The 25,236-nt window shown below is 48.9% G+C and overlaps 1 protein-coding gene across 1 annotated transcript in view; it reads left to right on the forward strand.

Moving 5' to 3' along the window:
• tshr (thyroid stimulating hormone receptor) overlaps nucleotides 1-25,236 on the forward strand; it is a 128,801-nt gene that overhangs the window by 52,413 nt on the left and 51,152 nt on the right. Inside the window, exons 2-3 of the mRNA XM_070877943.1 lie at nucleotides 14,990-15,061; nucleotides 17,267-17,341. Of these exons, the coding sequence (XP_070734044.1) occupies nucleotides 14,990-15,061; nucleotides 17,267-17,341 (147 nt within the window). The remainder of the gene's footprint in view (nucleotides 1-14,989; nucleotides 15,062-17,266; nucleotides 17,342-25,236) is intronic.

The raw sequence follows: 25,236 nt of genomic DNA on the forward strand, positions 1-25,236 counted from the left end.
TCCAGCAAGTTTGTCAAACATGACTTCCCCTTCATAAATCCATGCTGTCTCTGCCTGACCGTATTTTGCTTTTCCAAATGTCCTGCTACTGCTTTTTTAATAATGGACTCCAACATTTTCCCAACCACAGATGTTAGGCTAACTGGTCTATAGTTTCCTGCTTTTTGTCTGTCTCCTTTTTTAAATAGGGGCGTTACATTTGCAGTTTTCCAATCTGCTGGGACCTCCCCAGAATCTAGGGAATTTTGGTAAATTAAACCAATGCATCCACAATCCCTGCCGTTACTTCTCTTAAGACTCTACGGTGCAAGCCATCAGGTCCAGGGGATTTATCTGCCTTTAGTCCTATTATCTTACTGAGTGATTGTGATTGTGTTAAGTTCCTCCCCCCCCCTATAGCCCCTTGGCTATCCACTATTGGAATATTGTTAGTGTCCTCTACTGTAAAGACTGATACAAAATATTTGTTCAGAGTTTCTGCCATCTCCATGTGCCCCATTACTAATTCCCCATTGGCTCATATCTCCGACCTGTACGGGTTTCAAGCTTGACTCCTCTCTGGGAGTGAGGGCTCACTGAAATTACCCTTTGGCTGCATTTATATAGCACCTTTTAAAGTAGTAGAAACAGGAGTGATTATCAGACAAAAGTTTGACCCCGATCCACATGAGGAGATCTTGGCCCTGGATTTCCCGCGGGCGGGTGCCTCTAACCAGCAAAAAAATGTACAAACTTACCTGATGGTTCCGGTGGATCGGACACTTGCGCTCCCGGGCCGCTATGTTTAGATCTGCCTAGAGGCCCTCGTAGCCCAGGGGTGCAGGTGCTTCGCAAGCGCCCCTGGGATCACATGGGCCAGCCCAACCAATGAAAGACGGGCATCACCATTCATATTTATGGGGATTCTGTATGTATGGAACCCCCATAAGTATGAATGGAAATACCCCCCAAAATACATGTACACTTCAAATAAGTAAAAAGAAACATCACATATATAAAATGAATCAAAATGGTACTTAATTAAATATTTAAAACAAAAATTAAATGTTTTGATTTTTTTTTAACATATTTTAAAGTGGCTAAAAATAAACAGCTTTTAAAATGTATAAATTATTGAAAAAAATTATTTTTCTGTTCTTTAAAAGTCTTAGGCTGGTAAACGCAGGCCTTACGCGGGCAGAATTTCACAGGCATTCGCTGGGCAGACGTTGGGTAAAGAGCCACGGAGGCCCCTTTCCCGTGTATGTGGATGATGTCAAGAAGATTCTTGACAGATCACAAGTTCTGGGTTTTAGCGCCTACGCAGCGCATGCTTGAACCCGGAACCTGCGCGGTCATTGTGGGCGTGTACGCACCTCATTTGCACCCATAGGGGCCGCAAATTATGGCCCAGTAGCACATTTATATAATAGCTTTTGTTTATATAGCGCCTTTAACGTAGTAAAATGTCCCAAGGCGCTTCACAACAGTGTTACAGACAAACAGATAAATTTGACACCGAGCCACAGAAGAAATTACGGCAGATGATCAAAAGCTTGTTTAAAGAGGTAGGTTTTAACGAGCGTCGTAAAGGAGGAGAGAGAGGTAGAGAGGCGGAGAGGTTTAAGGAGGGAGTTCCAGAGCTTAGGGCCCAGGCAGCTGAAAGCACGGCCGCCGATGTTTGAGCAGTTATAATGAGGGATGTTCAAGAGGCCAGAATTTGAGGAGCACAGACATCTTGTGGGATTGTGAGGCTGAAAAAGATTACAGAGATAGGGAGGGGCAAGTCCGTGGAGTGATTTGTTAACAAGGATGAGAATGTTGAAATTGAGGCGTTGCCAGACTGGGAGCCAATGACTGCGAGCACAGGGGTGATGGGTGAGTGGGACTTGGTGCGAGTTAGGATAAGGGCAGCCGAGTTTTGACAGAGCTGAAGTTTACGTTGGGTAGGACGTGGGAGGCCAACCAGGAGAGAGTTGGAATAGTATTTTTTATTCCCAAAAAGAAAAGAGCCAGAAATACAGACCAAGGGAGAATTTTCCACGTGCTGCCAAATTTGGGTTGTCTTCCATTAGCTTGAATTTTCCAATCTATATTTGAATGGAACATATTTTCTACACAATCCTCAGCATACATAAAGAGGGCAGACTGAATCACCGTTAAACTAACAGCTTGTACCGAGGGTGTGTGGTGCACAGCCAGGTTTAAAAGTACAGTCTGCGGGTCTTGGAAATTGGTTGGGCCCCAACTGGAGCACAGCGCCAAATTCTGTCACCGTACTGCACTGAGGGTGTCCTGACACGGGGTGGCGGGGGGGGGGGGGCAGCGAAGGAGAGTTGTAATCTGGAGATGGAGGGAGGGGAGGAGTGCAGTAATCTGGAGATGGAGGGAGGGAGGGGAGGAGTGAGTAATCTGGAGACGAGGGGAGGAGAGGAGTGCAGTATTCTGGAGACAAGGGGAGGGGAGGAGTGAGTAATCTGGAGACAGAGGGAGGGAGGGGAGGAGTGAGTAATCTGGAGACAGAGGGAGGGAGGGGAGGAGTGAGTAATCTGGAGACAGAGGGAGGGAGGGGAGGAGTGAGTAATCTGGAGACGAGGGGAGGAGAGGAGTGCAGTATTCTGGAGACAAGGGGAGGGGAGGAGTGAGTAATCTGGAGACAGAGGGAGGGAGGGGAGGAGTGAGTAATCTGGAGATGGAGGGAGGGGAGGGGAGGAGTGAGTATTCTGGAGACGGAAGGAGGGGAGGGGGAGGAGTGCAGTATTCTGGAGACAAGGGGAGGGGAGGAGTGAGTAAACTGGAGACAGAGGGAGGGGAGGGGAGGAGTGCAGTATTCTGGAGACAAGGGGAGGGGAGGAGTGAGTAATCTGGAAATGGAGGGAGGGAAGGGGAGGAGTGAGTAATCTGGAGACGGAGGGGGGGAGGGGAGGAGTTCAGTGTTCTGGAGACGGAGGGAGGGAGGGGAGGAGTGAGTAATCTGGAGACGGAGGGAGGGGAGGGGAGGAGTGCAGTATTCTGGAGACGGAGGGAGAAGCAGTAACTATTATTACCGCGTGTGATTCTTCCCACTGAGCTCCAGATAACTTTGCAGTCAATGCGTGGTGTATTTAAGGATGTAGATTTGTGTCTACATTATTTTAGTTCAGAACAAAGACAGAGCAGTTTATGTTGCAATTATGGTTAAATCACATGAGTAAAATCAGAATAGATTTGATCTGTGTGCTGGCAGATTTTATCTTTTGATCACAGTGACACCCCAGGACATAAAGCTATAAGAGTAATTATAGGAAGCAAAGGTTGCTGAAGGATGAAACCGTAGACAATGTAGCAAGTTATTGATCAGGATATTATCCTAGAAATGAGGCCTTTTATCATTGTATGTTCGATAATCTAAGGAACAGGAGGAGTCCATTTAGCTCCTCGACCTGTTCCACCATTAAATGAGATGATGTCTGATCTGTGACCTACTCCATATACCCACCATTGCCCCATATCTCTTAATACCTTTGGTTAACACAAATCTATCAATCACAGATTTAAAATTAACAATTGGCTTAGCATCAATTGCCATTTGTGGAAGGTATTTACAAACTTCTACCACCCTTTGCATGTAGAAGGAGCCTTTCCTAACTCCCCCGCTGAAAGGCATGGCTCTAATTTTTAGGAAATGTCCCTTCGTCCAGAATCCCCAACCAGCAAAAGTAGTTTCTCTCTTTCTACCCTACCAGTTCCCCTTAATATCTTGAAAACAGCAATCAAAGCACCCCTTGGCCTTCTAAATTCCAGGGAATACTAGTCTAGTTTGTAAAATCTCTCCTTATAATTTAACTTTTGGTGTCCAGGTCATCATCATCATCATAGGCAGTCCCTCGGAATTGAGCAAGACTTGCTTGCACTCCTAAAGTGAGTTCTTTGGTGGCTGAACACTCCGATACGAGAGCCACAGACCCTGGTGGGACAGATAGTCGTTGAGGAAAGGGAGGGTGGGACTGGTTTGCCGCACGCTCTTTCCGCTGTCTGCGCTTGATTTCTGCATGCTCTCGGCGATGAGACTCGAGGCGCTCAGCGCCCTCCCGGATGCACTTCCTCCACTTAGGGCGGTCTTTGGCCAGGGACTCCCAGGTGTCGGTGGGGATGTTGCACTTTATCAGGGAGGCTTTGAGGGTGTCCTTGTAACGTTTCCTCTGCCCACCTTTGGCTCGTTTGCCGTGAAGGAGCTCCGAGTAGAGCGCTTGCTTTGGGAGTCTCGTGTCTGCCATGCGGACTATGTGGCCTGCCCAACGGAGCTGGTCGAGTGTGGTCAGTGCTTCAATGCTGGGGACGTTAGCCTGGACGAGGACGCTGATGTTGGTGCGCCTGTCCTCCCGGGGGATTTGTAGGATCTTGCGGAGACATCGTTGGTGATATTTCTCCAGCAACTTGAGATGCCTACTGTACATGGTCCATGTCTCTGAGCCATACAGGAGGGCAGTCAGTGTTCAGGTATAAGAGGAATAAAACACCTAACAAAGCTAACTCCAGCAAGAATTCGACAATGAAAGGATTGATCGGAAGCAAAATTCAGTCAGAACTACTAGGGAGAGAAATGCGTTTCAGCCAGAAAAGTTGCAACTGGAGTTAACAGCCGCTGAAAATGGCCGCAACGCTAATGGAGCAAAATTGATCTGAGGGGACGGAGATTGTTGATGCAGTGTTTACCTGCCATGCAACACCGTCCTGGTGACGTTGCTGGAGGCATTCGAGGCGAAGTTCCTGCCCAGGTGTGACATTCGAGCTTCGCACTGCCTCTGGGAGCGAGGGTGTGGAGCTCGCAATGCATTGTGGGCAATGAAGAGGTCTGAAAATTAAAGGGGCCATGCGCACTGAAACAATACAAATTAAAATGAAATGAAACAATGCAGTTTTCAGCCCTTCCTGCCTTTTAAAAAAAATATATTTAACGTTTAAAAAGAAGTCCCAAACGTGAATATTCAGCTGAATTCCCTTCTTAACTTCAAAACATGGGAATTATGCCTCAGCGCTAACATAAATGGCTCAGCAAGCTGGGGGGTCTCGCACACAGCACTCCAGCTTTGTGCAGGGGGTCAACGTTGCAAGGCCGGCCCTCTACCCACAGGGGCCAGGAGGCCCTCTGGAAAGAATGTGGGACCACATCACCGAGGCAATGTTGCCTCCCCCCCCTTCTGGCTCCAGTGCCCAAAGAAGCAGTGGTCAAGGTCACGGAATGCATCTTCAAAAGCCGTCTCCTACCAATTGCACATCACTCACAATCTGCACCAATGACAAGGCACACCTCACATTCCGAGATTCACCTCACCCCCCCCCCCCCCCCCCTGGAGGAGTTGGTGCAGGCCGTTCTTGGCAGGGGCATGGCTGAGCCCTTGGCCAGTGGCGGGGCTGAAAGGATACAAGATGCCCGGTATCCTCGTATGTTATCCTCCTTCTCGCAGGCACCTCAAGCTTTCCCGGCCTCCCCTCACCACAACTCCACCCTTGCGCCTTCCTCATTTCACACACCCGAGAAATGCAGCCCACCCAGCCCACCCGTGGGTGACCAAGAAGAGGGAGAGGAGAATGAAGACGAACAAGAAGAAGAAGATTGATTTGATACTGCCAGCCACCAGCTCAAGGTCGACCAGCAGGACCATTTGCAGTGTCCCCCACTGAAAGCCAGCAGCCTTCCACCAGCCATGCTGCAGCCACTGGGGTAGCACTGCGTGACATCAGCAGGATAGGCAAAGGCACACACACGAGACACTCAGTAAGAGAACGCATACGGGTGATGAATTGATTTCTTGATGTCACATTGAATGGATAGCAGTATATAGGTGGATTGGAAAGTTTGCTTTGGGATGGTTTTTATTTCAGCATCGTGGCCAAGAGGACACTGTGATGGTCAGTAACAGAGGGAAGGTAGGATGTGGAACTAATGTTGAAAGGGGATTTAGGGTTGTGGTCACTGGGACTACAGGTGGATTATTCCATCCCGGATATCCCGGCCAGAAAGGGGCTGTCTGGGTTGCATCCATCCGTCTGATTCCTCGTCTCCAGTGTCCTCCTCTTTCCGCTGCAAGCGGATGTTGGAAATGTGAAATGATAATATGAAATGCTGGAAATACTCATCTGGCCAGGCAGCATCTCGACCTGAGACGTTAACTCTCTTTTTCTCTCCACGGATTTTGCCAGACCTGCTGAGTATTTGCTGGTCCTGTCTTCTCAAAGGCTTTCATTTACCATCTGAGCCCTTGCAAGCATTCCCTGCATACTTAAAAAAAAATTTCATATCTATTGCAGCAAGCCACTACTTCAATAAAATCGAAAAAAACCCTTCCAAAGCCTTAATTCCAAACTTACCTGAGGTGCAGACATCACCAATGTCAGCCTGCTTGCATGCCAAGTTAACTTGGCTTGTTTAGGACCCAGCTTGAATTCAGCGCTAAGGTTGAAGTTTGGGCTTGTGATGTAAAATCATTTTGTCCAGTATGATGTTGGCAGTTACCGGCAGCGCAAAGCTAAGCACAAAAACAGTGGTCGCCGTGGGAACCGCCAGCAGCTGTCAAAAGAGCAACAGCCGCCATTTTAGCACCATTTAATGGCGCTATGGTTTAGCTCTAAGGCCAGGAATTTCTAACCCTAGATACCTTCAAGGAGAGCTGCAGTGAATAGCTTTGGATAAGCATTGCTCACGATATCCGAGGCGTTCTTTACACGTGAGTCTCCAGATGTAAGCATGCGTGTACTGCTCTGTATGTCGTCTCAAGATTAATGTTTTGGAACAATAATAAATAAAGTTAATTGTCAGACATATTACTGTCTCTAGTCTTTTGAATCTGTTATTAAAGAGGATGAAGTAATTATTATCCTCCAACAGATTGCTCATAGCTGCATAAGCAGCTCTGGTAAGCTTGTGTGTTAAACTCCAGCATTATCCCTGAGCCACTAAGCCTCAGCTCCCTCAGCCTGTTCCTAAGCTCTGTGGATTTGGATAAGTGTGGTGTGTCCCTATGGAGAGTGTGTTCTGTACCAAGCAAGCAGAAACCCGGTCGCTTGGCTACAAAATTCTCAATAGCTTGAAAGGGAGACTCCTAAACACGGTGATGGTTTCCTGTGTGTGGTGTGTATGTGTGTGAGTAGTGTCTGTTTCTCTGTGGTACATGTGTGTGTGTGTGCGCATGAGTGTGTGTGCATTGTGTGTGTGCGTGCATTGTGTGTATGTGCACGCGTGTGAGTTTCTGCATTGTGTGTGTGTGCATGCAAGTGTATGCATTGTGTGCGCGCGTGTGTGTGTGTGTGCGCATTGAGTGTGTGTGTGTATGATGTGTGTGTGCATTGTGTGTGTGCGTGCATGCGAGTGTGTGTATTGAGTGTGTGTGTGTGGTGTGTGCGTGTGTTGTGTGTGTGCACGTGAGTGTGTGCATTGCATGTGTGTGTGGGTGCATACGATTGTGCGTGTGTGTGTGTGTATGGTGTGTGTGTGCATGTGTGCGTGGAATTGTGTGTATGCACACGAGTGCGTGTACGTGTGTGCGCGTGTGTGTGTGCACGCGTGTGTGTGTATGAGCATGGGCATATGTGTGTGCATGTGTGTGTGCGTGGGCTTATGTGTGTGTGTGCATGGGCGTATGTGCATGTGTGTGTGCGCCGTGTGTGTGTGCGTCAGGGACAAACAAACAATGCAGATTAATGTAAATTTCAATTCCCATGGGCAAGTTCACTTTTCTGTCTAATATTACATTTCTTGGGCCGTTGAGATGCACGCTATGATTTGTTACTTCTTACGTGGTTTGTGTGCTCCTTTGTAAAAGAACAGGAGTCACTCAGGAATCCAAAGATCCTTCATAGGTTAGTTATTTCCACATTTGCTGTTTGTCTCATTCCTTCTCACTCCCTTAACATTTTCTCTGCAGGTTTAAATAAATTACTTCCCAGAAAGAAAGACTTGCATTTCTATAGCGCCTTTCACAACCACTGGACTTCCCAAAGCACTTTACAGCCCATGAAGTACTTCTTAAAGTATAGTCACTGTTGTAGGAATCGCAGCAGCCAATTTCCGCACAGCAAGCTCTCACAAACAGCAACGTGATTCTGACCAGACAACCTATTTTAGTGATGTTGATTGAGGGATAAATATTAGCCAGGCCACCGGGGATAACTCCACTGCTCTTCTTCGAAAGAGTGCCATGGGATCTTTTACGTCCACCTGAGAGGGCAGACGGGGCCTCGATTTAACGTCTCATCTGAAAGACGGCACCTCCGACAGTGCAGCACTCCCTCAGCACTGTACTGGGAGTGCCAGCCGAGATTTTTGTGCTCAAGTCCCACAACCTTCTGACCCAGAGGCAAGGGTGCTACCCACTGAGCCACAGCTGACACTTCAAATGATACGAGTAATACCATGAAACATGAGGAACACAGGAATAAAAGTGTAAATCACTGCAGTAATACTTAATGATACTTTTAGAATTCTTGCATGACTTGGCGTATAGAGCTGGGAATGTTCTATTAACATCATTCTTAGAATAGCGTGTTCAAAATGATGAAGGGTTTTGATTGAGTAAATAAGGAGAATAGTTTTTACTGACAGGAGGGTCGATAACCAGAGGTCACAGAGTTAAGATCATTGGTGAAAGAACCAAAGGGGGAGATGGCAAGAATTATTTACACGCAGCGAGTGGTTATGATCTAGAATGCGCTGACTTAAAGGGCGGTGGGAGCAGATTCAATTATAACTTTCAAAAGGGAATTCGATAAATATCTGAAGCGGAAACACTTGCAGTGCTGTGGGGAAAGGGCAGGGGGAGTGGGACTAATTAAATAGCTCGACCAAAGAGCTGACACAGGCACGATGGGCCGAATGGCCTCCTTCTGTGATGTATGATTCTATGATTGAGGATCCAAATATTTACTCTTAAATAAAAACTAAAACAACACACATTTAGAGCTCGTCTCTGCGTCCAGCGGTTGTGGGTTCAAGTCCCACTCCAGAGAATTGAGCACAAATATCTATTCTGACGCTCCAGTGCAGTAATGAGGGAGTGCTGCATTGTCGGAGGTGCCGTCTTTCAGACGAGACGTTAAAGCGCAGCCACGTCTACCCTCTAAGGTGTACGTAAAAGATCCCAGGGCACTATTTCGAAGAGGAGCAGGGCGGTTCTCCATAGTGTCCTGGCCAATATTTATCTCTCAACCAACATCAATAGAAAACAAAGTATCTGGTCATGATCACATTGCTGTTTGTGGGAGTTTGCTCTGCACAAAATGAGAAAGGCGCTACATAAATGCAAGTCTTTTTTTTCCTGTCTGTCTGTAACCGGTTCACCTTTTCCTTTTGGAGATATTGATGGCCACTGTTGAAAGGGTGGAGGGGTAGCGTCCGCTATTAACACTCAGAGGGGGAGAAATTCAGTTGGGTGGCGCCCCTCATGAGGAGCGCTAAAGGGTTAGCACCGCCCGGCAAATTCAATATGCCGGTACCGGTGGTGCGGAGGAGTATCGCCCGGGAGCGTCGCGCCGGTGTGCAATGCCCCCGCTAGCCGATGGAAAATTCGGTTTGCGTGGCAGCTGTAGCGCCCCCTAGTGACCCCGCCAAAGAAAGCTGGCTTGCAGAGCTGTCCCGGGGCACTAAGGGAAGGAACGACTGCATGAGGTAAGTTTTTTTGTGTGACTTTACTGGGGTGAGTAATGGGTTGGGAATGTTTTTTGTGAACCTTTGGAATTCTGTACCCCAGAGAGCTATGGATGCTCAGTCGTTGAGTATATTTAAGACAGAGATTGATACATTTTGGGAAACAAAGGGAATTAAGGGATATGGGGATAGAGCGGGATGGTGGAGTTGACGTGGAAGATTAGCCATGATCTTGTTCCATGGCGGAGCAGGCTCGAAGGGCCAAATGACCTACTCCTGCTCCTATGTCTTATGTTCTTATGTTCTTAATGCCACGGAGGGATTTTTAAATCGAAGATTGGGAATGCACTTGGATACAGGCTTGGTGCTATTCCTGTAACTTTCACAAGTATATCTTCGATGTCGCGGTGACCAATTGTGAAACATGGTATTCTAAATATGCTTTGAGCAGTTACATGACTTCTGTAGATGGGCAAACTTGTTAACTGTCACAACAGCCGCACCTCCGACCCACACTACCTATAAGCATAGGTTCCCACTGGGAGCTTCAAGGAAATCTGAGAATAAAAGTGATGTAAAAGATAAAACGTGTGTAGCTAAAACTTGGCTGTGAATGGATTCCACTGACTGTTGGGTCTTGGCTCTGCCAAAGTAATTTGTATTAATTCGCCCCTGTGGCTTGGAGGAAGTGGGTGATTATAATTAACATCAAAGCGACTTGACTGTACTCGACCAAGAACGTTAACTGTTTCAAGAGCAGGGATAGCGGTTAACATCCAACAATATGGCCAATTTCAAAGCCTGGTCCCTCTGGGGATTTCTGTAACAACTTCACAGCTGATACTGCTGCATGGATGGCTGCAGAAATTGCCCCAAGCAACAAGTCCGTATCGCAAATTGGACGTCATCGAGGTTTGATGAACACCCACTTATCCCTTTCGGAGCTATCTGGCTAGCACATGGCATGGCCATGGCAGCTCGGCGGTTATGGTGCTGGGCTAGCGAGCCGTGATTGTGAGTTCGAATCCCACCGTGGCAGATTGTGAAATTGACTTGAGTGAAATTTGGTCATTTGTGGGCGAGCAACAGAAGCATTGCTGGGTTATTGTACAAACCCAACTGGTTCACTAACGTCGTCCAGGGAAGGGGTCTCTGCCACCCTTACCCAGCCTAGTCACAGGTGAATCCCAGGCCTGCAATATGATCTTGACCCCCTAATGCCTTCACGGCAACTCAAAATATGGCAAAGAATCAGAAACCACGTATTAAAACTATCTCGCTGGTTGTGACGCACTTTGGGACGGCTTGAGGTTGTGCAAGGTGCTATTCAAATGCAAGTCTTTCCTCTTTCTTTCCATCTGAATATGGTAACAAGAGTGGGTCCGTGAACATCTGGAACCAGTTGGTCAGGCTGTGTTGTCACGTGTTTTGGAGTTCATGCTCCCAGCCTCACCCTTGTTAATCTGTGAATTCTCGAGCTGACTTCTGCGGAGGGGGGGCGCCAGAATTCAGCCTCCCGGTAAGGTCTGTTACCTTTCCGGCGGCCACGTGGCGGTGTCGAAATGCCGCCGATTTTTTTTTTGTCCAATGGCCGCCGCTCGCGAAATTCTCCCCGGTGGTTTTTCCCGGAGGTCCCCACTTCTGCCCCGCTGCTGCCGAACCCTCCGAAGTGTGCACCGCCGAACTCCTGCCCTGCAAGCAAAATTCACCTTCAAAAATCTTCGGCCTGCCGCTCCGTGCCACCGACAGGTTTTTCTGTCAGTGCATTGTGTTCGCGGTGTGTGTAAAATGGCGGTGCGGCCACCGTTAAAGGGGAGGGCACACTGCCGCGGCCGCCAGCTTATTTTTTTTTTGTCGGCTGATTGCCAGGTTGGCCCGACGATTATGCCCCCGGGTTCGGCCAACAGGCACCCTGGCACCCCTCTCTTGGGTGCCAGGCCGCTGCCCCGGCCGAAACCCTCCCCTGGTGGCCCAGTGGACCTAACTAAACTAATCACACAGCCCGCAGCGGCCCTCCCCTTTAAGTGAGACGTGGTGACCTGCCAGCGCGATGACTGACAATGGCGGATACTCACCCCCCCCCCATTATGACGGACACACCGCTCCCGCTTCCACTTCCGCCCCCATTGCGACCGACTTCTGCCCCGCTGGAAAAAAAAGCCAAAGAGCTGAATTTCACGCAAGAGGTCAACGCATCCATTGCGGCAACACGGGGCGGCCCATTTCCAGCGGGGGTGAATTTCTCCCCCCCCCCCCCCCCCAGAGTCTAAACAGCGTACCATCAGAATTTACGCTTTCTCTCACCAAACCTACAGTTGGGTTTTTTGTCCGACTGCATGTTTGACAAGGATTCCTCTCCGAGATTCTGTGAAAGATGTTGGGGGTTACCATATGGCATCTCCAGCAGCAAAGTGGTTTCAGGTTTAAAAAAGAATGACTAGAACAGATAAGAGACAATGCCTCTTCGAGAGCCAAGGCGATCCCTGGTCTTGCGTGCAGTCACTCACATGCACAGCACTGCTCAGCGAGGTACAAAGGGGTGCCAGTAACATGGTGTTATGTATGCAATAAAGGTTCAAACTGAGTACTGTTTAACTAAGCAAGGTACAACCCTTGGCTCTGCTTTGTTGAGGCCCAAAGTGCCTGACTCTCAAAATGGCTGGCCTTTTATACCTGAGCAGCACCATTTGCGCGCTGCTCAGTGACCTCCAACAATGACGCCATCTGGTGGCTACAAACAGAATGTACATACATGACACACGGCGTAGACTTTCAGCTCATCCACGGTTTAATTAAGGTTAAGCCTCCCTTGTAAAATAAAAAAAAAAAACGACCTTCTGTTGAATTGGAGCCAGATCAAAAACTGCTCTTTCGTCCAACTCAACGGGCCGTGTTAAAAGTCACTTCAGCACCAGCCCTCCATTACAAAAAAATAAACAATCTCCACCCGAGCACAGCAAGGCTGAAGCCGAGAAAGAAAGAAAAAAGAAAGACTTGCATTTATATAGCGCCCTTCACGACCACCAGACGTCTCAAAGCGCTTTACAGCTAATTAAGCACTTTTGGAGTGTAGTCACTGTTGTAATGTGGGAAACGCGGCAGCCGAGTTGCGCACAGCAAGCTCCCACAAACAGCAATACGATAATGACCCGATAATCTGTTTTTGTTATGTTGATTGAGGGATAGATATTGGCCCAGGACACCGTGGGATAAGCTCTACTTCAAAACAGTGCCGTGGGATCTTTTATGTCCACCTGAGAGGGAAGACTGGGGCCTCGGTTTAACGCCTCATCCAAAAGACGCACTTTCACTCACTTACACTGACTCTCACATGCGTCGATAAGCCTGGATTTGCACAGCTCCAGGCTGAGTTTGAAAGAAAGTTCCCCTCTTTCCCCGCCCCCCCCCCCCCCAACCCCCGTCCCCGCACCCCACCCCCTCCCCACCACCCCCAACCTTGTCCCTCGTTGTCCTCATTCTCTCCGGAAGACATTGGCTCCTGCCGGGCTATAGCTGCACCTGGTACCTCACTCTGGTGGACGTTCCGTGCAGCTGAGCCAGGACGTTGAGCATCGGTGAGTCTTTCCACCACAGAGTGAGTCACAGCTGAGTCCAATCCTGGTGCCCACATTGTCGTGCTCTCCACCTTGGGCCACTGAAAGTCGACCGAGAGCGGGAACCCTCCCTGCTCCTGTTTCTCTTCACAGGAATGCTGATCATCTCATTGAAGCTTAGAAACTCACTTCAATCCACGCTTCTCACTGAAATAGGAAAACTGAACCCTAACTTGTAAAGTTCGCCCCGATGGCCGATGGCGGCCGTGCCTTCAGCTGCCTAGGCTGCTCTGCACTTCCCTTCCCTAAACCTCTCCTCTCCACCTCTCCCTCCTCCTGTAAGACGCTCCTTAAAACCTACCTCTTTGGCCAAGCTTTGGTGCAACCTGTCCTGAGCTATGTTAGATAAGCATATGAGGGAGAAAGAAATAGAGGGTTATGCCGATAAAGTTAGGTGAGGAAGGACGGGAGGAGGCGCGAGTGGAGCATAAACGCCGCATGGACTGATTGGGCCGAATGGTCTGTTTCTGTGCCGTATATCCTGTGTAATATCTGTTGTTTGTCAAATATTGTTCGATAAAGCTCCTGTGAAGCGCCTTAAACATAAGAACATAAGAAATAGGAGCAGGAGTAGGCCACTTGGCCCCTCGAGCCTGCTCCGCCATTTAATAAGATCATGGCTGATCTGATCTTGGCCTCAACTCCACTTCCCCGCCCGCTCCCCATAACCCTTCACTCCCTTATCATTCAAAAATCTGTCTATCTCCACCTTAACTATATTCAATGACCCAGCCTCCACAGCTCTCTGGGGCAGAGAATTCCAAAGATTTACAATCCTCTGAGAGAAGAAATTCCTCCTCATCTCAGTTTTAAATGGGCGACCCCTTATTCTAAGACTATGGCCCCCTAGTTTTAGATTCGCCCACGAGAGAAAACATCCTCACTGCATCTACCCGGTCAAACCCCCTCAGAATCTAATAAGTTTCAATAAGGGGGTGTGACTGTGGAACACAGCGTCCAGTTAAATCTCCCCCTCCCTGATGTAGCGCAGTGTGTGAAGCTCGGACTCCAGCTCATCAACTCTGAGCTGGAATTCCTCGAGCCGCCAACGTTTGCTGCCGATGTGGTCGCCGTGGATCGCACTGGTGTCCACCAGCTCCCACATGCTGCAGCTGCAACACATCGCCTGCCCTGCCATCTCGAGTGTATTGTATTCAACTAATTAGGTTTTCAAGTTTTGAAATATCAGTTATCTATCTTATAGTTTTTAATCTATAATCGCGGCTCTTAATTTAAATCAATGCCCGAGTTTAGAAAAAAGAGAGAAATTCTCACCAGCCGAACACTTGCCTGCTTTCCTGTGATGTCACACTTTTTGATTTTTTTCCCCCCCCCCCCCCCTCACTGGTCTGTTCGCTGTTGTTCCCAGCGAGCTGCTTTTATCCCCCGCTCTGGCCGCTGGTCTCGGGCGCTAGCTGCTTTTATGCCCACTGCCGCCGCCGCTCTTCTGGTCCCGCCTTGGGCTGTTTCACCCGGTTCAAGGCGCTATATAAATTCAAGTTGTTGTTGTTGGTTTACTCGGTGCATCTGCTGGCGACTGGGGCACGGACCCATACAGATCATGAAGGGCCTCAGTGGTCCCTGTTGATCTCAGCCGGGTTGATGATGAAGGTTGATGTCGGTGGACCCAGAATCTCTCAGAGCCAAACACCAGGCTCGCAAGAGCCAGTCAAATTACTGACCTGAGAAAATCAAATGAGCAGAACATTAACTTTCAATGTTATTATCAGCGATACGTAATATTAAAAGTGAACTCTTTTTGCTCTTTCGACAGCCGGTTCATGGAGACTCAACTCAAGACAATCCCCACTGAAGCTTTTGCAAAGCTCCCAAACATTTCAAGGATGTAAGTATTTGTGATTCCGATCGGTCTATTTACGATGCTCTCGGTCTGTCACTGAGTGAAATTGCCAGCCTGAACAAACTTGCATGGCCAACCTTTCGATTAACAGATTGCCGTTTCCCAGTTTTCTCTCCTGGTCTCCGGGCTAAAGAAAGGATGAACTTGCATTTATATAGTGCTTTTCACATCCTTCGTACTTCACAGCCAATCAGCTACTTTTGAAGTGTAGTCACGGTTGTAACGCAGGAAAACGCGGCAGCCAATTTGCGCACAGCAAGCTCCCACAAACAGCAATGAGATATATGACTAGCCAATCCGTTTTAGTGATTTGGTTGAGGGATAAGATTTGGCCAGGACCCTGGGGAGAACTTCCCTGCGAACAAGACAAGGAAATACACAATAAATGGTAGGATACTGAGTAATGTAAAGGAACAAAGGGACCCTGGAGTGCATTTCTACAGATCCCTGAAGGTAGCAGGCCAGTTAGAGAAGGTGGTTAAGAAGGCATATGGAATGCTTGCCTTTATTAGCCAAGGCATAGAATACAAGAATCGAGGTTATGCTTGAACTGTATAAAACACTGGTTAGGCCATAGCTTGAGTACTGCGTGCAGTTCTGGTCACCGCATTACAGGAAAGATGTGATTGCACAGAGAAGCTACAGAGGAGATTTACGAGGATGTTGCCAGGACTGGAGAATTTTAGCTATCAGGAAAGATTAGATAGGCTGGGGTTGTTGTGTTTGGAACAAAGGAGTCTGAGAGGTGACCTGATTGTGGTGTATAAAATTATGAGGGGCCTAGATAGAGTGGATAGGAAGGACCTATTTCCCTTAGCAGAGGGGCCAATAACCAGGGGGCATAGATTTAAAGTAATTGGTTAGAAGGATTCGAGGGGAGTTGAGGAGAAATCTTTTCACCCAGATGACACCTGGAATGCACTGCCTGAAAGGGTGGTAGAGGCAGAAATCTTCATCACATAGAAAAAGTATTTTGATGTGCACTTGAAGTGCCATAAGCTGCAAGATTACGGACCAAGAGCTGGAAAGGGGGATTAGGCTGGATAGCTCTTTTTCGACCGGCACGGACAAGATGGGGTAAATGGCCTCCTTCTGTGTCGTAAATTTCGATGATTCTATGATTGTATGATGTTCTTCAAATAGTAGCCTGGGGGGTCTTTTACGTCCACCTGAGAGAGAAGACGGGGCCTTGATTTACAAAGCATTACATAGGATATATGACAAGGATCATGTCACTGCTTTCCAAATGCGCTGCTATTTCATCCTTAATAATTGATTCCAACATTTTCCCCGCTAATGATGTCAGGCTAACCGGTCTATAATTACCCCCTTTCTCTCTCCCTCCCTTTTTAATAAGTGACGTTATGTTAGCTACCTTCCAGTCCATAGGAACTGATCCAGAGTCGATAGACTGTTGGAAAATGATCACCAATGCATCCACTATTTCTAGGGCCACTTCCTTAAGTACTCTGGGATGCAGACGATCAGGCCCCGGGGATTTATCGGCCTTCAATCCCATCAATTTCCCTAACACAATTTCCCGCCTGGTAAGGATTTCCTTCAGTTCCTATTTCTCACTAGACCCTCGGTCCCCTAGTACTTCTGGAACGTTATTTGTGTCTTCTTTCATGGTTTACCTCCGTGGCATGAATCAGTAGCTTCAACAACAACAACTTGCATTTATATAGCGCCTTTAATGGTAAACCGGCCCAAGGTGCTTCACAGGAGGGTTATCAAGACAAAATTTGACACCGATCACATAAGGAGATATTAGGACAAGTGACCAAAGCCTTGGTCAAAAAGGTAAGTTTTAAGGAGTGTCTTAAAGGAGAGGAGAGAGGCAGAAAGGTTTAGGGAGGGACTGAAAGCACAGTTGCCAGTGGTTGTGTGATAAAAATCGGAGAATGCGCAAGAGGCCAGAATTGGAGGGGCGCAGAGATCTCGGAGGATTGTGGGGCTGGAGGAGATTACAGAGATAGGGAGGGGCAAGGCCACAGAGGGATTTAAAAACAGGATCAGAATTTTAGGAGAGGAGGAGGGAAAAATAGATAAATAAATCTAGTATTAAGGTGACATGTGAAACTACAATAAGAAGAATAAACTAATAAATATTTGTCTAAATGTGGCAGATACCTGTCCTACGTAAAGTGTTTCTTTTCTCACCCCAGCCTTTTCTCATTTCTCTTCCAGATACATTTCCATCGATGCAACACTTGAGAAAGTGGATGCACATGCATTCTTCAATCTAGATAAAGTCACACACATGTGAGTATTCATTCACTAAGGCTACGCGCCCCAAACCCGGAGATTGAAATTGCACAGGGGTTGAGGAACTCGGGAACTCTCAACCCCCAAAAACTGCAAAGGCTGGGAGTCAATTGGAAATGTCAAAAAAGGGTCAAGGAACCAAGGCGGGTCAATGGAATTGAACATAAGAACATAAGAAATAGGAGCAGGAGTAGGCCATTTGGCCCTTCGAGCCTGCTCCACCATTCAATAAGATCATGGCTGATCTATGACCTCAACTCCACTTTCCTGCACCATCCCCATAGCCCTTGATTCCATTAATATCCAAAAAACTATCCATCTCTGTCTTGAATATACTCAATGACTGAGTCTCCACAGCTCTCTGGGGTAGAGAATTCCAAAGATTCACCACCCTCTGAGTGAAGAAATTTCTCCTCATCTCAGTCTTAAATAGCCGACCCCTTATTCTGAGACTGTGACCCCTGGTTCTAGACTCCCCAGCCGGGGGAAACATCCTCCCTGCATCTACCCAGTCAAGCCCTGGAAGAATGTTGTATGTTTCAATGAGATCACCTCTCATTCTTCTAAACTCTAGATAACATAGGCCTAGTCTGCTCTATCTCTCCTCATAGGACAATCCCCCCATCCCAGGAATCAGTTGAGATACAGATCAGCCATGATCTACTTGAATGACTGAACAGGCTTGAGGACAACTTTGAGCACAACTTTGCACAGACAAATCATTCGTCCACTGCAGGAAATGCGATGGTCTACCAATCTTGAATTCCAAGAAAATGGATATTTTCAAGTTAATATACATCAACTTCATAGCCTGATTAGGTCCAAAGAGGATAATGGTCCCAGAACATGTGTATATTGCACTATAGTTTTAAGTAAGTAGACATTTTTAAAACCAAACCAATTTCAAAATAAACTCAGCTGTGGGCTATGCACGGAGGGGCTGACGGCCTTCCCCTGGTCCTGTGTTCCTACATTGAGTACGAGCTGTCATACTCAGCACTACCTCTTCAAGGCAACTAGCGATGAACAACAAATGTTGGCCTTGCCAGTGATGCCCACAGTCCTGGAACTGTTTGAGAGGCAGTTGCAGGATTTCAAGGCTTAGGCATCTGTCTGATCTTCTTAACTATTTTGGTGTTGGGGGAGGGAAGGCTTTATCTATGGTTCCAATCTGCCCATATTCTGTTGTGGTATGTATTCGAGATATTCAGCGGACATGCTGTAGAGAGGCTCCTTCCCTTCCAGGCTTCTCACTGTTTTAGGCAAAAATTGAAAAAAGTAGAAAGACTTGCAATTCACTCCCTCCACCACTGGCGTACCGTGGCTGCAGTGTGCACCAGCAATGTGGACCCCTGACCTTCCCAATGCCTGCCCTCAGCCAGGCCTCGGTTTTCTCACCACCGCACCGAAGGGCACTGCTCAGCGCCGAGCTTACGGCTCCCATCCCGCCGTAGACAACTAGGCTCATACAGCAGTGCCTGGTCTCCAGTCGCCTTGGACCCCCTTGCCACTGGACCAAGACCTTGCTCAGCTAAGCCCGTGTGATAGCTGGTGTGCAATGGCCACCCCACGTTAAATTAACTCACTCACAGGCATCTTCCACCCTTCAAAATGAAGTTCAGGACCTGGAACGTCAGAACCCTCATGGCCAACATCCCCAGCATCAAAGCACTGCCCACACTCGACCAGCTCCGTTGGGCGGGCCACATTGTTCGCATGCCTGACATGACTCCCAAAGCAAGCGCTCTACTCGGAACTTCTAAATGGCAAGCGATCCCCGGGTGGGCAGAGGAAACGTTTCAAGGACACCCTCAAAGCCTCCTTGATAAAGTGCAACATCCCCACCGGCACCTGGGAGTCCTTGGGCAAAGACCGCCCTAAGTGGAGGAAGAGCATCCGGGAGGGCGCTGAGCACCTCGAATCTCGTCGCCGAGAGCATGCAGAAAGCAAGCGCAGGCAGCGGAAGGAGTGTGCGGCAAACTAAACTCCCCACCCACCCTTTCTCTCAATGACTGTCCCACCTGTGACAGGGACTGTAATTCCCATATTGAACTGTACGGTCACCTAAGAACTCATTTTTAGAGTGGAAGCAAGTCCTCTTCAATTTCAAGGGACTGCCTATGATGATGATGATGATGATGGTGTACCAGCTATAAGATGCACTGCATAACTCGCCAAGGCTTCTTCGGCAGGTACCTCCCAAACCCGCGAACTCTACCACCTAGAAGAACAAGGGCAGCAGACGCATGGAAACACCACCACCTCCAAGTTCCCCTCCAAGTCACACCCCATCCTGACTTGGAAATATATCGCCGTTCCTTCATCATCGCTGTGTCAAAATCCTGGAACTCCCTCCCTAACAGCACTATGGGAGTACTTTCACCACACGGGACTGCAGCGGTTCAAGAAGGCAGCTCACATTTCTCAAGGAAATTAGGGATGGACAATAAATCAGTAACCAATGGGGTGCCACAGGGATCAGTGCTGAGACCCCAACTAGTTACAATCTATAGTAACGATTTGGATGAAGGGACCGAGTGTAACGTAGCCAAGTCGGCTGATAATACAAAGATGGAAGGAAAAGCAATGTGTGAGGAGGACACAAAAAATCTGCAAAAGGACATAGACAAGCTAAGTGAGTGGGTAAAAATTTGGCAGATGGAGTATAATGTTGGAAAGTGTGAGGTCATGCTCTTTGGCAGAAAAAAATCAAAGAGCAAGTTATTATTTAAATGGAGAAAGATTGCAAAGTGCTGCAGTACAGCGGGACCTGGGGGTACTTGTGCATGAAACACAAAAGATTAGTATGCAGGTACAGCAGGTGATCAGGAAGGCCAATGGAGTCTTGGCCTTTATTGCAAAGGGGATGGAGTATAAAAGCAGGGAAGTCTTGCTACAGTTGTGCAGGGTATTGGTGAGGCCACACCTGGAATACTGCGTACAGTTTTGGTTTCCATATTTACGAAAGGATATACTTGTTTTGGAGGTAGTTCGAGAAGGTTCACCTAGGTTGATTCTGGAGATGAGGGGGTTGGCTTATGAGGAAAGGTTGAGTAGGTTGGGCCTCTACTCATTGGAATTCAGAAGAATGAGAGGTGATCTTATCGAAACGTATAAGATTATAAGGGGGCTTGACAAGGTTGATGCAGAGAGGATTGTCATGTATTTCACCATCTTGCAATGACAATAGTTATGTAACTGTAACTCATGCACTCTGTACCTGTACCCTTGAAATGCACACCCTGACCACAGGGGGTGAGCTTGCGGGAGACACTCCTCACCTGGGTTTCCAGGTATAAAAGGGGAGGCTCCACCCAGGGTCAGCATTCTTTGGTCCTGGGAATAAAGTGAAGGTCACAGAGTGACCGTGTCTGATATATACATGCCTCGTGTGAGTTTATAACAAGGTGCAGAGACACTACATTTGGCGTTGAGAAACGGGAATCACCGAACCATGAGGATGGCCACCAGTGCATAGAGGAATGCTACTGTGTGGGTGAGGATTGGGATGACTTTGTGGAAAGACTCCAGCAGAGCTTTGTCACAAAGGACTGGTTGGAAGAGACAGCGGCTGTCAAGCTGATGAAAGACCTGCTCACACCCCAAGTCCTTCGAAGGGCTCAGCCAGCTGATCAGTGAGCATCTCAAGCCGGCAAGTAGCATACACATGGCCCGGCACCGGTTCTACTCTCACCAGAGTCGGGAGGATCAAACGTCTCGGGCTTCGTGGCGGAACTGCGGCGTTTGGTCAGTCTCTAAGTTCTCCGATGCCTGCAGGGGGGAGATGTTAAGGGACTTTTTCATTGAGGACATTAATCATGCCGGCATTTTCAGGAAGCTAATAAAGACCAAGGACCTGACTTTAGAAGGGGCGGTGTTGATAGCTCAGACCTTTATGGCAGGGGAAGAGGAGACCAAGCTAATTTATGCACGTAGCCCTGGTTTTAACATTGCAATGAAGCAGGGAGTTAATGTTGTAAAAGTGATACAGAACCCCGCAGGCAGGCAAGGGCAATTCAACACCGCCCAGGCAGGCAGGCAAGGGCAATTCGACACCGCCCAGGCAGCAACAAGCTCCAGGGTGGGCCCTCAACAGGGACAATGGAAAAGGGATCGGCAATTCACGCCATCACGAGGAACAATGCATCCCGTGATGGGACCAATAACACCCTCCATCAGAGTGCTTAGAAACAGCCAAACGGGCCATCAGAGAGGAATGCCTGGGAATAATCCTTTTGTTAACAGCAATCTCAGCTCATGCTGGAGGTGTGGGGGTAGACACACTGCCAAAAGCTGCAGGTTCCAGCTTTATACCTGTAGGATTTGTAATGTCAGTGGACACTTGGCCAGGATGTGCAAAAAGGCAGTAGTGAGGCTAATCTGTGAGATAGAGGAACCAGACTAGGGGTCTGCAATGCAGGATGAGGCCTGGGGAACAACCATGGATGCTGAAGTTCAGAGTGTTCATGTGGCTGACGTCCACAGCTCATACACTAAAACACCACCCATGATGATGAAAGTCTTACTGAATGGCATCCCGGTGAACATGGAGCTGGATACGGGAGCTAGCCAGTCACTTATGAGCGCCCAACAATTTGAGAGACTATGGCCACACAGAGCTAGCAGAGCTAGCATTGAGATGCAGCTACGTACGTACACCAAAGGGATCATCCCAGTGCTGGGCAGTGCAAACTTGGTGGTAACACATAATGGATTACAGAACCGGCTGCCACTCTGGATTGTTCCGGGAAATGACCCCGCGCTCTTGGGGAGGAGTTGGCTAGCTGAGATGAATTGGAAATGGGGGGATGTGCACGCCATTTCATCCGTGGAGCGAAGTTCATGCTCGCAGGTATTGCAAAAATTCGAGTCACTCTTTCAACTCGGTGTCGGAACATTCAAGGGCACTAAAGTAGTGATACGCATCACTCCAGACGCCAGATCAGTGCACCACAAAGCCAGGGCGGTGCCGTACGTGATGCGTGAGAAAATTGAATGTGAACTGGACAAGCTGCTCAGAGAGGTCATAATTTCGGCCGTTGAATTCAGCGACTGGGCAAGTCCCATCGTTCCAGACCTCAAAGCAGATGGCTCGGTTAGGATTTGTGGCGACTACAAAGCCGCCATCAACCGAGTGTCGCTGCAGGACCAATTCTCGCTTCCGAGAGCGGAGGACCTCTTTGCCACGCTGGCAGGTGGAAAGCTGTTCACGAAGCTGGACCTCACTTCGGCCTACATGACTCAGGAACTGGCGGAAGATTCCAAGCTTCTGACCACCATCACGACACACAAGGGATTATTTGTCTACAACAGGTGCCCATTTGGCATTCGTTCGGCTATCTTTCAGTGAAACATGGAAAGCTTGTTCAAATCCATTCCTGGAACGGTCGTATTCCAAGACGACATCCTTATTACGGGTCGAGACACCGAGGACCACCTACCCAACCTGGAGGAGGTGCTACGCCAACTGGACCAGGGTAGGCTTGTGGCTGAAAAAGGCCAAGTGAGTGTTTTTGGCCCCAGAGGTCGAGTTCCTGGGCACGAAGGTTGCCGCAGATGGGATCCGGCCCACTGAATCAAAAACTGAGGCGATTCGCCGGGCGCCCAGGCCCGGCAACACGTTGGAGTTGCGATCATTCCTGGGACTTTTGAACTATTTTGGGAACTTTCTGCTGAACTTAAGCACATTGTTGGAGCCGTTACACATGCTCTTCCGTAAAGGGTGTGAATGGTTTTGGGGGGATTGTCAAGAACGGGCTTTCAATAAGGCGAGGAACCTGCTGTGTTCCAACAAACAGTTGACTTTGTATGACCCTGAAAAAAACTGGTTTTAACATGCGATGCGTCATCCTACGGGGTTGGGTCTGTGTTGCAGCAGGGTAACGATGACGGCCGACTCCAGGTCGCTCCCCCAGGCATGGTCGAGAAGGAGGCACTCGCGTGTGTGTACGGTGTGAAAAAGATGCATCAGTACCTTTTCGGTAGACAGTTCGAGCTAGGGACGGACCACAAGCCGTTAACATCCCTGTTGTCCGACAGCAAGGTTGCCAACGCTAACGCGTCAGCTCGCATACAGCGATGGGCCCTCACGCTGGCTACATATGACTACACCATACGGCATCGGCCAGGCATCGAAAATTGCGCTGACGCACTCAGCAGGCTCCCACTGGCCATCACCGAGGGGGCGTCGGAGCAGAGCACCGAGATAGTCATGGCCGTTGAGGCTTTTGACACTGCAGGCTCCCTCAGCACAGCCCGACAGATCAAACTCTGGACCAACAGGGACCCCCTTCTATCCTGATAAAGAAATGTGTCCTGACTGGGGACTGGGCGCCCGCACACAGGGCGTGCCCCGAGGAAGTCAGGCGTTTCAGAGACGAATGGATGAACTCTCCATCCAAGCCGACTGCCCGTTATGGGGCAGCCCTCCTTCCCTTCCCAGAAAGGAAGGGAAGCGTTCATCAGGGAACTCCACAGCAAGCACCCTGGCATCGAGTTAATGAAGGCCATTGCCCGGTCACATGTATGGTGGCCGGGGATTGACTCAGACCTGGAACACTGGGTTCGCAGGTGCACGACGCGTACCCAGCTGGGAAATGCCCCCAGGGAGGCCCCACTCAGCCCGTGGCCCTGGCCCACCAGACCATGGTCACGTAGTCACGTGGACTATGCAGGCCCGTTCATGGGGAAAATGTTACTGATCGTTGTCGATGCATGCTCGAAATGGATCGAGTACATCATATTGAACTCGTGCACGACATCCATCACAGTGGAGAGTCTGCGTATGGTTTTCGCGACCCACGGCTTACCGGACATCCTGGTCAACGACAATGGCCCGTGTTTTACCAGCCATGAATTCCAGGAGTTTATGTCGGGCAATGGGATCAAGCACGTCCGGACAACGCCGTTCAAGCCGGCCTCCAATGGCCAGGCGGAATGGGCGGTCCAAGTCATAAAGCATCCAAGGACCCTCCCTTCAGTACCGCCTATCGCGCCTCCTGCTGGCCTACAGGTCCCGGCCGCACTCGCTCACGGGAGTCCCGCCAGCGGAACCCCTCATGAAATGCACGCTCAAGACGCGGCTGTCCCTTATTCACCTAGCCCTGGCAGACATTGCTGAGAGCAAGCGCCAGTCCCAAACCGAGCTCCATGATCGAAACTCAAGGGGGAGGTGTATAGAAATAGATGACCCAGTATTTGTTCTTAACCATGCTTTGGGACCCAAATGGCTTGAGGGCACCGTAATTGGCAAAGAAGGAAACAGGGTCATGGTGGTCAGACTAAACAATGGGCAGATATGCCGCAAACACTTGGACCAAGTAAAGACAAGGTTCAGCATTGACACGGAGGAACCGGAAGAAGAGCATGATGAGATAGCACCCACACCACTGCCAGCGCACAGCCCTCAGCATGCACAGTCCCTGCGGCCAGCCCGGACAGGCCGGAATCACCTCAAGTGACAGAGACGTGTGCTGAGTCTCAGCCACCAGAGCCACAACTGCGGCGCTCCACGAGAGAGCGTCGACCACCCGATAGACTTAACCTCTGAAACTAAAAGACTTAAGGGGGGAGGTGATGTCATGTATTTCACCATCTTGCAATGACAATAGTTATGTAACTGTAACTCATGCACACTGTACCTGTACCCTTGAAATGCACACCCTGACCACAGGGGGTGAGCTTGCGGGAGACACCCCTCACCTGGGTTTCCAGGTATAAAAGGGGAGGTACCACCCAGGGTCACCACTCCTTGGTCCTGGGAATAAAGTAAAGGTCACAGAGTGACCGTGTCTGATATATACATGCCTCGTGTGAGTTTGTAACAAGGTGCAGAGACACTACAAGGATGTTTCCACTGATAGGGGAGACTATAACTAGAATAATCTTAGAAT

Source organism: Pristiophorus japonicus, chromosome 4, assembly GCF_044704955.1.
Source record: "Pristiophorus japonicus isolate sPriJap1 chromosome 4, sPriJap1.hap1, whole genome shotgun sequence".
Classification (NCBI taxonomy): domain Eukaryota; kingdom Metazoa; phylum Chordata; class Chondrichthyes; family Pristiophoridae; genus Pristiophorus; species Pristiophorus japonicus.